This window comes from Pelobates fuscus, chromosome 8, assembly GCF_036172605.1.
Source record: "Pelobates fuscus isolate aPelFus1 chromosome 8, aPelFus1.pri, whole genome shotgun sequence".
Lineage (NCBI taxonomy): Eukaryota > Metazoa > Chordata > Amphibia > Anura > Pelobatidae > Pelobates > Pelobates fuscus.
The window spans coordinates 173,813,831-173,828,003 of NC_086324.1; the positions used below are offsets into that span (position 1 = coordinate 173,813,831).

General features: G+C 42.1%; 1 protein-coding gene across 1 annotated transcript in view; it reads right to left on the reverse strand.

The window, feature by feature from the left end:
• Positions 1–3,901: 3,901 nt before the first annotated feature.
• The window catches only part of LOC134571383 (transmembrane protease serine 9-like), a 57,970-nt gene continuing 47,698 nt past the window's right edge, over positions 3,902–14,173 (reverse strand). Inside the window, exons 7-10 of the mRNA XM_063429585.1 lie at positions 9,155–9,356; positions 5,483–5,754; positions 5,044–5,210; positions 3,902–4,446 (exon numbers count right to left, since the gene is read on the reverse strand). Of these exons, the coding sequence (XP_063285655.1) occupies positions 4,228–4,446; positions 5,044–5,210; positions 5,483–5,754; positions 9,155–9,356 (860 nt within the window). The 3' untranslated portion in view covers positions 3,902–4,227. The remainder of the gene's footprint in view (positions 4,447–5,043; positions 5,211–5,482; positions 5,755–9,154; positions 9,357–14,173) is intronic.

Consider the following 14,173-nt stretch of genomic DNA (forward strand, 5'->3'; position numbering starts at 1 on the left):
GTCAATATGTATCTTATCGGCTGATGGTCAACCAGTTCCCATTGATGGAAGGCAACCAAAAGGTAAACATAGCGCGTCCTGTATCCTGTACACTAATCAGGGGTCTCTTCACTGGTATTGGCCCATTGCGCCTCTCGGATGGTTCGTAGTTTGGGTACATTTCAGTTTATGTTCTGGAATTCAAACAATCAGCTGACGGGCCCAAATAAGGACGAATTCCAGTTCAGAATGAAATGAATATCGAAGTCTAGTTAAAAGTCCATGAAAGTTTAGCTAATAATAGATCTGGCTCTGCAGGTTTTAGAAACTTAATTTAGTCCCGTTGATGACAGGTTAACAGATCTTGATAGCTTTTAGTAGATTTTGGGGGGCTCATCTAACCCATAGTGAATATCCTTTGTAGAAAATGTTGAAGGAAACGGAAGCAGCTTTTAAAGATCCAGCCATTAATATTGATACATTTTGGCATGTTTTATTGTTGCTGATAAAATGTATCGATAAAACACAATTCCAGTGATTGAATTGACCCCAGGTATATCGGGACTCCATGTGATGAATGTTCACATGTGTCGCCGGCCGAGTCGATTGGTTTCATGTGCATGTATACTGAATATACTTATAGAATAAGGGAAATACAAAGCATGATGGGACACTTCTATTTCTTTAGCTTATTATAATTATATTAATAATAACAGTTTGGCCTCTAACCATTTACTCCAAGTTGTATAAAAGGGGAGAATTATCGTATAAACTATTTTTCCAGAATGGTCTATATAATAATAAACATTAAAATAAAATGTTTCAAAGCTGCTGAGGAATCAGGATTATGGGGTACATTTAAAACGCACTTGCTCAGTTGGTTTCTTATTTTACATATAAGGGTAGTTCTCTCTTTTGGGAATTTCTATTAATACTCTTCCTCCATAGTAAATAAAATATAGTAAAATCCTGATAGGACAATAATGTCACTTACCTAAAAACAGAAATAGGAACATGAAATCCCTGTTATCCATTTTTTATGCAAGAAGAAGTTCCCTTATGATTGTTCCAGAGGACGGCTGAGCCTACTGTTCTTTGACTGTTTGAAAGTGTCAACTTTCTGCCTCATAGTTGGATTTGTAAATGGTCTGAGCTGTCCAGAGTAAATTCATTGCCTAGACCTCCCATCAATCTTGGGTCTACTTTATAGCCCAGATATTAGTTCCCTCCCTCCCTGGAGAATGCAGATGGACTTGTTCCTCAACATCTTTTGAACAAATGGCTCAGACATAGGTCTAGATTTTATTTTAAATGGTAAGTTTATCTCTGTTAAAGAGTACCTGTCCTGGCACTTTGTACTTTACATCATTGTATCCCTCTCTTTATTCTTTCTATACATTGTGCCAGTGAAATCGCTAGCCATAGTAAAGACTTGGTGCATTCAGACTATCTTCATAAACTCTATGTCTGTCTGTATAGAACGTGCCCAAAGTCTCGATGCTCGACGGGGAGTCAGGTTACTGCTGCTGTCATATCACTACAATGAGGAACGGTCAGTTGGGATTCCACACTCTACACGGCATCACATACACATTGGACAGCAACATCCCAGAGACGGACTGAGACAGAAAAGATTCAGTCTCCCACAAAGTCAGGATAAGCCATTAAGCAGGAAGTAAGATGAAAAGACAAAAAGACACATAGAAAGTGTGTGAAAAAAACCTTACATTTGGACACTACACAAGACAAGAAACAGGTTGCGCAGAGTTAGAAAATCTAATGAAATGAATAGCCTTTTCATGTAGACGTCAATAGGAAAACTGCTATTCATTATTTCTGTTCAGTTACCATACTTAACTTTAGGTCTGATAACTTAATTTGACCTGTGTGATTACAGTTAAAGGAACACTATAGAGTCAGGAGCACAAACATGCATCTAGCCCCCATAACCTTCCCATTTGCCCCTGGTCTGCCTCCTTGGCTGATATCATCAGAAGGGATGATCTCAGCCAATCACTATGCTCTTCCATAGGAAAACATTGGATTGGCAGAGATGTTCAATTCTAATGATCTAAGCCAGAAGGCATGCTGGGGCAGAGCTAAATTCTACCCTGGAAAATCAGCCTCTCCTCATAGAGCTGCATGAATGGAGACATTTTATGTCAGTCACACTGTGCAGCACTGCCCCAGGAAGCACCTCTAGTGGCCATTTGAGAAGTGGCCAATGGTGGTATCCCTAGGCTGTAATGTAAACACTGCCTTGTCTCTGAAAAAAAACAGTGTTTACTGCAAAAGGCCTGCAGGTACTGCCCATACTCACCAGAACAACAAATACATTAAGCTGTAGTTGTTGATGACTATAGTGTCCCTTTAAGTATGTAGACAAAGATAGCAATAAATTGTCTATAATAATACAAGTATTGTCATTATACATTGTCAGGTAGGCTTAGCCTTGAAGGGATACTAGGCACACAGACCACTTCATCTCATGCAGGGTGAAGACTGCCTCTAGTGATTGTCTACCAGCCACGAGAAGTGCTTGCTGCTGTTTCACAGAGTTTATCTGCATGTCCTCAAGCTTTGCATGGGAATGTCCAGAAGCTCCTAAAACCCCAAAGGAAAGTATTGATTCAATGCTTTCCTATGGGGAAGTCCTAATGCACACAGAATGCTCACTACACAATCCCATTAGGTTCCCCCACTGGCTGATGTTTGAGGAGGAGGAGCCCGATCCAGCACCAAAGTCCCTCTGCACTGGTATCAGGTAAGTGAAAAGGGGGTTATTTAACCCTTCCTTGGTTTGGGGCAACGGGCCAGGGAGGGGGTGGATGTGGAGGAGGAGGGACGTTTTAGGGTTAGGAGTACAGTTTTTCCTACACAAGGATGTTGGGCTCGGCCAGATATATGTGTATTGAACCTTCGAGATTCATTTATTCCGTGGGAATTGTTCATTGAAATGACACATGCAATTTACTTACATAGAGAATTATTTAATGTTTGATATCATGTGTCTGGCGTGGTCTTTATGATAAGCTTTCATTCGCTTTCCTCTGTGATTTAGGTTTTCAATGTGATTTATGCAATATAGCTAACCTGTGATTTACCAGATGATGAAAAGAGAGTTAGTTGTGAATTTTGGTTTTCCACCAGACCAGGCTGTGTTGAGATTTTTTGGTTAGCAGCAGCTATCAATGAATTGGAAACCAGTCGGAAAACAGACTCCACAGAGGCTAATAACTAAATAAACAAACATTTTGTTTGCAGTATATCCCACCCATTACACAATCTCCACCAATCCACAGACTCGTATCTGAAAATAAAAATCTGAGCAGAGGCCGATTTTTGTTTTTTCCAAATTTATTTTTTGTTGCAATTCATTAGCCTGAAATTGTTGTCAATGTAATTACAATGAACCGATTTATTTATAAAAACCAAACAAACAAAAAAAACAAGTATACACAATATTAATTGTAAGTTTCATGGCCTCTCCCATATCTCCTACAATATGGGTAGCAGTGAAAATATCTTTGCCAAATATAGGAGACAAGTAAACAGGTTTTTCCTCGAGAATTTTTCTAAATCGGCTATTATGGCCTAAATTTTGCCATGCGCAGTATATTGAATCACATTTTTTTCTCTCCTTATTAAAGACAATAATTTCCATGTTTGTATAATAACAAAATAAATAATACATAGAAATGATTCACCATATACTGTTCATTAAAAAAAAAAAAAAAAGTCTCGTAAATCATATATCTTGTTAAACACTGTAATTCTAGATCAGAGTGTGGTCTACAAATGAGAAAAAAAAATGTATCAGCCATTTTGGTTGTGATAACAAGCAAATGTTTAGCTTTGTGTTGCGCTGACAGATAGCCTTGGCCCTGCAGGTGTTTATAAACAACATTTTCCACGATGCTAACAATTCTGTATAGAAGTGACGTGGTGAGGTCTGCCCAGCTAGGATGGAAACACTCCACACGGCAGCCAATGAGAAGTAGGAACCGTCAGTAAATATTCTCTAAATACAGGAGGCAAGTCATGTAAATGGTGATATTTCGCTATAAATCTCTTAAAAAGTACTTTATTAAAACAATAAAAACATACAAAGCTGTACTGAAACAGCACAGATGGAGGAAACAAACTGCAGAAAATCAGTTTCCATTTTGGTCCTCGGGTCATGCAGGGAAGTTTTGTGTTATTTAAACATGCGTGCCATGTCAGAGGTCCTTCAAGACACAGCTCAGGTCAGTTCAGAAGGAACGTCAGGGCACCGATAAGGAGGAGAAGTGTTGATACAGGTGGAACAGGCATGGAACATGAGTTCATGATCCAACTATTGTAATACGAAACAAGGGTATAAATTCCAGGTCTGTTTGGGAGGGCACACTTTTCCCCATTGCTCACAATGCCAACCTGATACCAGACACTGCCCACTTGGCAGACCAGCGGGCCCCCAGAGTCACCCTGCAAGACAAAGTTTGAGTTATATCCCGAACAAATTACTTCTCTAGGAACTCAATGAAATGAATAAGTACTCGAAGAATAAGTAAAAACGAGGTATTCATCTTAAATCTGCCAGATGGTTTGAGAAAGAGAGGAGACAGGATACAAGGGACATATTGAGCGAGGAACATTGAGAAACGGACGGTCTTAATTAGGTGCATATAAAGCACAATCGCAAAATGTTTCAAAAGCATTCAAACAGTACATAGCATTTTAAACCATTCACAGGGTTATTCCCTAAAGTGAGTATTCAAGGTGAATTTCAAATTTAAGGTCAAATTAGCCGAACTGAAAAATGCTCTAAGTCAGCTAAGGGTCCAGCTCGGCTACTCTGGCCTTACATTTTAAATTCACTTTTAATTCTCTCTTTAGTGAATAAGCTCTTTAGTTATCACAGGGGAAATATAATCAATGGTGATTTGGTTTAAATAGCCTACCTATTTCTGCTGGATCTAATTTATGTCAACCATCCTGCAATGGAGCTATTGTCCCTCTATGTGAGAACCTTAATGTTCAACGTGTTTTATAAATAAGAGATCCGGGGTTCAGCTGACTCACCTGGCAAGAATCCTTCCCTCCAGCTGCGTACCCAGCACAGATCTGGTCGCTCTGGACTGAATTGGTGGTGCCACTCTGTGAGCCAATGTTATACATGTCATTGCAGTCATCTCTGCTAATTAATGGGAGCATCACTTGCTGAAGGGTCCTTGGGGGTTTTAAACTTACTGTGGGCAAAAAAGGAAAGCAATTTACTTATTATGTGTAATTATAAAGCCATTCAATTGGAGAAACAAGACAACATAATGAATTAACAGATGGTAATATAAGGGACATAATATTAAGATTTTATGACACATGGTATTGTTAAATCTTGTTTCTTGAAGGACAGGAGGTCTGATGATCTTTGCATTTCCTACTTCCTGGAGGAAAACATCTTGAGAGCTTTAATGAGCTTATCACTGAAGTAGATCATTCATATACTGGGTTATAAACTCACCTTCATAATCAGTGTCACCCCATCCTGTTGCCCAACAATCCATGCCATTTGGGAAGTCACTGGAAGATGAAGGTAGACACACAGGTCGAATGTATTCAGTGTAAGTGATGGCACTTGAGAGTGTAATGAGAGCAATGTCACCTCTAGACCCGGTGCCCGTGTATTGACTGTTCACTACAATACTCTGCACTTGGGACGTCACTAAATTAGAATTGGGTACGGACAGCTGGTACGCGCCCAGGAGAACAGTGTAATCAGAGGGATCAATTGGGCTGGAGAAAGAAGACACAACACAGTAAATAAATTAAGACAAATCATAAAAGTCATAATCAAACGATAGATAGATCTCACACTGGGATTAGCTTTTCCACTTATAAAAGGGCGGATGGGAGCAACCTACCGGGGTTATTAACCAACGTCGAAATACATCTCAGGTTAGCAAAATTTGCTGAAAACTCACAGAAATGTCCTCAGATTTGCAATTCTAATTTTTACTAAATACAAATCAAGGCAATGAATCGTATTCTGAACAGTTCAGTGTCTGGTGAAAAATCAGCAAAGACACAAATCCTATAGAAGTCTGTTCTAGAAGGGGGCACATTCCCACAGTAAATTGACCTGCTTTTTGCAGGTAAAACTTCCAAAATCTGCAATTTGTCCAACAGCAGTGCAAGCAGCAAACAAGTGAATTGTAAATAAGAGAAAAATACATTGAAACAAATGGAGATCCCTAGACTAAGTATAAGCGAGGAGGGGTTATTTGATCACACCGTAGGCATCGTGCTATGAGGTTTAATAGTAAAGTGATACTGACAGATATTTCTTTCCTCTGTCTATAATCTTAGATGGAACTGTTTGCTGTACTTAAAAGGAATGTGAATCGCTGAACTGTTCAGATCAGTAAATTGCTTCCAGATGTCTAAATGTTTGTTTTATTATCGATTCTGCTTGATTATATTTGGCCATTTGCAAATTCAGTGTCATTATACAGCAGCACCTCGATCCATCCAAAGAGACTAAAATACGGGGTAAATGCTTTTCCATTCTGAAGCATTTTTGTTGATCAATAAAGTTTGTAACTAATGTCAGGATAGCTGCCTCTAAATGCTCCTCGATTGTATATATAAAAAAACAAAAACAAACAAAAAACCCGGTAAGGGTTATTCAATAAAACCAACCACCTCCAAACAGTTGTTTTCCTCACAAAGACTACGCAGAATTAGTAATTCATGATACTCCTACTTTGGCTCTATGCTGTGATATTGTAACTATTTGTAAAATAAATAAAAAATCTCAGGCACTCACTGTGATACGTTTAAAGCAGGTTTAATGGATCCACAATGTTTCGACCTGTATCCAGGTCTTTATCAAGCTTGACAAAGACCTGGGAACAGGTCGAAACATTGCGGATCCATTAAACCTGCTTCAAACATATCACAGTGGGTGCCTGAGATTTCTTCTTTTATGTATATTCTATGGCGCATGCTGGCCCATACTCAGTTAGTACCCCGTGATTTTTGTGATTGAGTGCAACCCTCTTCTCTATTATTGTAACTATTAGTGATCTTAACTGGGAGAGGCAATGGCGGCCTATATAGGATTCCATATTCCTAGTTCCATCTCCTACAAGCAGAGTAACGCCTAACCCACTGGCCATTTATATCCTACTTTTCTATGGGATAAATATACAACATCTCTTCCTTGAAAACAGACCACAGTATTTCAGAGATTTGTAGATTTGTTTCATTTCGACCTGCAAGTCATCCGAGGTGACCAGTCAATTCCCGAACTCGGAGTCTAAATGTATCAGAATATCAAACCAACTGAAACGCACAATTGCCGAGAGTGTCTGTTTTGATTTGTGATTCTGAAGTCTGCCCATGGCGCCGAAAAAAAGATGGCTGCTTAGTGGACAGTCACTAAATATTGATTTTATTATTTTATTCACAGATCATGTGAGTGACCAATAGAGTGAAAAGGGGGGAACAGGGAAATAAATCTATATTTATATATTTAATAAATTCATAATAATAGATTTTCTTTTACTGATCCTCCTGTACCCATTATTGGTTACCTTGTCCAGGGCCGGACTGGCCCACCGGGATACCGGGAAATTTCCCGGTGGGCCGCGGCATCTGGGGGCTGCGCAGGTATGTGTCACCGGGTGGCTGGTCCGGTGGCACACTTAGAGGGGGCCGGCCGTATTCCACGCTGGAGCAGCCGGGCCGCAGCCTCGCCAGCACTCCTAATGCTGAGGACTGAAGGAGGAGGGAGCATGTATCTCTACCATGCTCCCTCGCGGTTCCCATAATTCACAGCAGCAGCTTTTTCTCTCTTGTGTCTCTCTCTCTTTCTGGGTCTCTCTCTCTCTCTCTTTCTGGGTCTCTCTCTCTCTCTCTTTCTGGGTCTCTCTCTCTCTCTCTCTCTTTCTGGGTCTCTTTCTCTCTCTCTCTTTCTGGGTCTCTTTTTCTCTCTCTCTCTCTCTCTTGCTGGGTCTCTTTTTCTCTGTCTCTTTCTTCCCCCCAATTTACCTGAGAGGAGTCAGGGGACCGGCCGTGTTCCACGCTGGAGCTGCCAGGCTGCAGCCTCGCCGGACCGGCGGCACTCCTAATGCTGAGGACTGAAGGAGGAGGAAGCATGTCTCTCTACCATGCTCCCTCGCGGTTCCCACAATTCACAGCAGCAGCTGTGCAAAGGCACGTCTGCTTAAAATAAATCTGCACTCTTGGTTTTTTTTTAAGCTTATATGTGCATTTTTTTTTCCACGTTGGAGTAATAATTTTTAATTTTAAGTTATCTTTTCTAACTCTGTATCTGCACACTATGCTGGCGCAACGCATTATGGGGCTGGTAAATATTTTTTTTCCAGGGCTGCTTTTAATTCCCAGTCCGGCCCTGACCTTGTCTCACTTTATCTCTGAACGACATGGTGGTAAAACGTTCCAATCAGTGTATTATTTTTGCAGCACACTGAATGGCTCGTTTCTGCATTTTTTTTTGGTTAACCTGATTTGTTTAGAGAATCAGTATTTTGGTAATAAAATTCTGCTGACCCAAACTGTAAAAGTTTACCAGAAGTTGGAGCCCAGTTTGCAGGAGATGGCACAGGGACCAGAAGCGCAGTACAGAGTAAGGGGAAATCCAAAGGAAGGGTCAGACAAGAAGCAGAAGTAACAAAGTCGGCAAAGCAGGCAGAGGTCAGAGTCCAGGAAATCAGTCAGTAGTGTAGCAAAGATCCATCAGGAAACACCAAACAGGCAAAATGACCAGATGCTAGGTTTCAGGCAGGGCTGGCTTTTACAGCCTGTTAATTAGGAGCAGCTGACCCTAATTGGTAAAGGGCTGCAGGTGGATCGGCACTGCTCAATGCAGGCAAGGGGCCAGGATGCAGAATAAGGCAGCCAGATACTGCCCCCTGGTGGACAGCATGGTAGAGAACCTGACTGGGATGCAGATCTCTTAAAGGGGCGGCCACACCTTGCTGTCTGCAGAGCTCAGGGTGCACCGTGACACAAATTGCCAAAATTCAGCTGACCCCAATTTCTTTTTACTTTTGAGGGGAAAAAAAGATCAATTTAAGCTAAACTTTCCCACCATGCGCAAGGCTAGAAATACATTCAATTAGTGGGAGAATTCCGGAGTGGATCTAGAGGTGGAGAAATTTCAACTTACGCGTCAAAACAGTGTGCTGCTGTTAAGACCGAATGAGTGGAGATGAGGGACCCCCCACAGATATGACTGCCCCGATATTGTAGACTAATCTGCCAGGGCCAACTTCCGTCTGATGCATCTGTACCCCCAACTATCCGGCTGGAGAATCCTGAAATGCCGCATTCATCTGTAACAGCAATCGATAGAGGGGCTGATGTATAGACTGTGGGAGATAGGAAAACAGTTCAATTCAAAATAATTCTTAATACTTAACTATCACAACCTGAGATCCTGTGAAATTCTCCATTCACAGTTTCACCACACCACAAGACTCTGAGAACTTCCCCATACACCTTTAGATCTGCCTCACTCACCCATAGAATCTGTACATTTACACTTAGAATCTGCCCGTTCACACTGAGACCCAGTGAAATTGCTTAATAACGCTTAGAATCTGCCCGTTCACCCTGAGACCCAGTGAAATTGCTTAATAACACTTAGAATCTGCCTGTGCACCCTGAGACCCAGTGAAATTGCTTAATAACGCTTAGAATCTGCCCGTTCACCTTGAGACCCAGTGAAATTGCTTAATAACGCTTAGAATCTGCCCGTTCACCCTGAGACCCAGTGAAATTGCTTAATAACGCTTAGAATCTGCCTGTTCACCCTGAGACCCAGTGAAATTGCTTAATAACGATTAGAATCTGCCCGTTCACCCTGAGACCCAGTGAAATTGCTTAATAACGCTTAGAATCTGCCCGTTCACCCTGAGACCCAGTGAAATTGCTTAATAACGCTTAGAATCTGCCCGTTCACCCTGAGACCCAGTGAACTTGCTTAATAACGCTTAGAATCTGCCCGTTCACCCTGAGACCCAGTGAACTTGCTTAATAACGCTTAGAATCTGCCCGTTCACCCTGAGACCCAGTGAAATTGCTTAATAACACTTAGAATCTGCCCGTTCACACTGAGACCCAGTGAAATTGCTTAATAACACTTAGAATCTGCCCGTTCACCCTGAGACCCAGTGAAATTGCTTAACCCCTTAAGGACCAAACTTCTGGAATAAAAGGGAATCATGACATGTCATACATGTCATGTGTCCTTAAGGGGTTAATAACACTTAGAATCTGCTCGTTCACCCTGAGACCCAGTGAAATTGCTTAATAACACTTAGAATCTGCCCGTTCACCCTGAGACCCAGTGAAATGGCTTAATAACACTTAGAATCTGCCCGTTCACCCTGAGACTCAGTGAAATTGCTTAATAACGCTTAGAATCTGCCCGTTCACCCTGAGACCCAGTGAAATTGCTTAATAACACTTAGAATCTGCCCGTTCACCCTGAGACCCAGTGAAATTGCTTAATAACACTTAGAATCTGCCCGTTCACCCTGAGACCCAGTGAAATTGCTTAATAACGCTTAGAATCTGCCCGTTCACCCTGAGACCCAGTGAAATTGCTTAATAACGCTTAGAATCTGCCCGTTCACCCTGAGACCCAGTGAAATTGCTTAATAACGCTTAGAATCTGCCCGTTCACCCTGAGACCCAGTGAAATTGCTTAATAACACTTAGAATCTGCCCGTTCACCCTGAGACCCAGTGAACTTGCTTAATAACGCTTAGAATCTGCCCGTTCACCCTGAGACCCAGTGAACTTGCTTAATAACGCTTAGAATCTGCCCGTTCACCCTGAGACCCAGTGAACTTGCTTAATAACGCTTAGAATCTGCCCGTTCACCCTGAGACCCAGTGAAATTGCTTAATAACACTTAGAATCTGCCCGTTCACACTGAGACCCAGTGAAATTGCTTAATAACACTTAGAATCTGCCCGTTCACCCTGAGACCCAGTGAAATTGCTTAACCCCTTAAGGACCAAACTTCTGGAATAAAAGGGAATCATGACATGTCATACATGTCATGTGTCCTTAAGGGGTTAATAACACTTAGAATCTGCTCGTTCACCCTGAGACCCAGTGAAATTGCTTAATAACATTTAGAATCTGCCCGTTCACCCTGAGACTCAGTGAAATTGCTTAATAACGCTTAGAATCTGCCCGTTCACCCTGAGACCCAGTGAAATTGCTTAATAACACTTAGAATCTGCCCGTTCACCCTGAGACCCAGTGAAATTGCTTAATAACACTTAGAATCTGCCCGTTCACACTGAGACCCAGTGAAATTGCTTAATAACGCTTAGAATCTGCCCGTTCACCCTGAGACTCAGTGAAATTGGTTAATAACGCTTAGAATCTGCCCGTTCACCCTGAGACCCAGTGAAATTGCTTAATAACACTTAGAATCTGCCCGTTCACCCTGAGACCCAGTGAAATTGCTTAATAACACTTAGAATCTGCCCGTTCACCCTGAGACCCAGTGAAATTGCTTAATAACACTTAGAATCTGCCCGTTCACCCTGAGACCCAGTGAAATTGCTTAATAACGCTTAGAATCTGCCCGTTCACCCTGAGACCCAGTGAAATTGCTTAATAACACTTAGAATCTGCCCGTTCACCCTGAGACCCAGTGAAATTGCTTAATAACGCTTAGAATCTGCCCGTTCACCCTGAGACCCAGTGAAATTGCTTAATAACGCTTAGAATCTGCCCGTTCACCCTGAGACCCAGTGAAATTGCTTAATAACGCTTAGAATCTGCCCGTTCACCCTGAGACCCAGTGAAATTGCTTAATAACACTTAGAATCTGCCCGTTCACCCTGAGACCCAGTGAAATTGCTTAATAACACTTAGAATCTGCCCGTTCACACTGAGACCCAGTGAAATTGCTTAATAACGCTTAGAATCTGCCCGTTCACCCTGAGACTCAGTGAAATTGGTTAATAACGCTTAGAATCTGCCCGTTCACCCTGAGACCCAGTGAAATTGCTTAATAACACTTAGAATCTGCCCGTTCACCCTGAGACCCAGTGAAATTGCTTAATAACACTTAGAATCTGCCCGTTCACCCTGAGACCCAGTGAAATTGCTTAATAACACTTAGAATCTGCCCGTTCACACTGAGACCCAGTGAAATTGCTTAATAACGCTTAGAATCTGCCCGTTCACCCTGAGACTCAGTGAAATTGGTTAATAACGCTTAGAATCTGCCCGTTCACCCTGAGACCCAGTGAAATTGCTTAATAACACTTAGAATCTGCCCGTTCACCCTGAGACCCAGTGAAATTGCTTAATAACACTTAGAATCTGCCTGTTCACCCTGAGACCCAGTGAAATTGCTTAATAACACTTAGAATCTGCCCGTTCACCCTGAGACCCAGTGAAATTGCTTAATAACACTTAGAATCTGCCCGTTCACCCTGAGACCCAGTGAAATTGCTTAATAACGCTTAGAATCTGCCCGTTCACCCTGAGACCCAGTGAAATTGCTTAATAACACTTAGAATCTGCCCGTTCACCCTGAGACCCAGTGAAATTGCTTAATAACACTTAGAATCTGCCCGTTCACCCTGAGACCCAGTGAAATTGCTTAATAACACTTAGAATCTGCCCGTTCACCCTGAGACCCAGTGAAATTGCTTAATAACACTTAGAATCTGCCCGTTCACCCTGAGACCCAGTGAAATTGCTTAATAACACTTAGAATCTGCCCGTTCACCCTGAGACCCAGTGAAATTGCTTAATAACGCTTAGAATCTGCCCGTTCACCCTGAGACCCAGTGAAATTGCTTAATAACACTTAGAATCTGCCCGTTCACCCTGAGACCCAGTGAAATTGCTTAATAACACTTAGAATCTGCCCGTTCACCCTGAGACCCAGTGAAATTGCTTAATAACACTTAGAATCTGCCCGTTCACCCTGAGACCCAGTGAAATTGCTTAATAACACTTAGAATCTGCCCGTTCACCCTGAGACCCAGTGAAATTGCTTAATAACACTTAGAATCTGCCCGTTCACCCTGAGACCCAGTGAAATTGCTTAATAACGCTTAGAATCTGCCCGTTCACCCTGAGATCCAGTGAAATTGCTTAATAACACTTAGAATCTGCCCGTTCACCCTGAGACCCAGTGAAATTGCTTAATAACGCTTAGAATCTGCCCGTTCACCCTGAGACTCAGTGAAATTGGTTAATAACGCTTAGAATCTGCCCGTTCACCCTGAGACCCAGTGAAATTGCTTAATAACACTTAGAATCTGCCCGTTCACCCTGAGACCCAGTGAAATTGCTTAATAACACTTAGAATCTGCCCGTTCACCCTGAGACCCAGTGAAATTGCTTAATAACACTTAGAATCTGCCCGTTCACCCTGAGACCCAGTGAAATTGCTTAATAACGCTTAGAATCTGCCCGTTCACCCTGAGACCCAGTGAAATTGCTTAATAACACTTAGAATCTGCCCGTTCACCCTGAGACCCAGTGAAATTGCTTAATAACGCTTAGAATCTGCCCGTTCACCCTGAGACCCAGTGAAATTGCTTAATAACGCTTAGAATCTGCCCGTTCACCCTGAGACCCAGTGAAATTGCTTAATAACGCTTAGAATCTGCCCGTTCACCCTGAGACCCAGTGAAATTGCTTAATAACACTTAGAATCTGCCCGTTCACCCTGAGACCCAGTGAAATTGCTTAATAACACTTAGAATCTGCCCGTTCACACTGAGACCCAGTGAAATTGCTTAATAACGCTTAGAATCTGCCCGTTCACCCTGAGACTCAGTGAAATTGGTTAATAACGCTTAGAATCTGCCCGTTCACCCTGAGACCCAGTGAAATTGCTTAATAACACTTAGAATCTGCCCGTTCACCCTGAGACCCAGTGAAATTGCTTAATAACACTTAGAATCTGCCCGTTCACCCTGAGACCCAGTGAAATTGCTTAATAACACTTAGAATCTGCCCGTTCACACTGAGACCCAGTGAAATTGCTTAATAACGCTTAGAATCTGCCCGTTCACCCTGAGACTCAGTGAAATTGGTTAATAACGCTTAGAATCTGCCCGTTCACCCTGAGACCCAGTGAAATTGCTTAATAACACTTAGAATCTGCCCGTTCACCCTGAGACCCAGTGAAATTGCT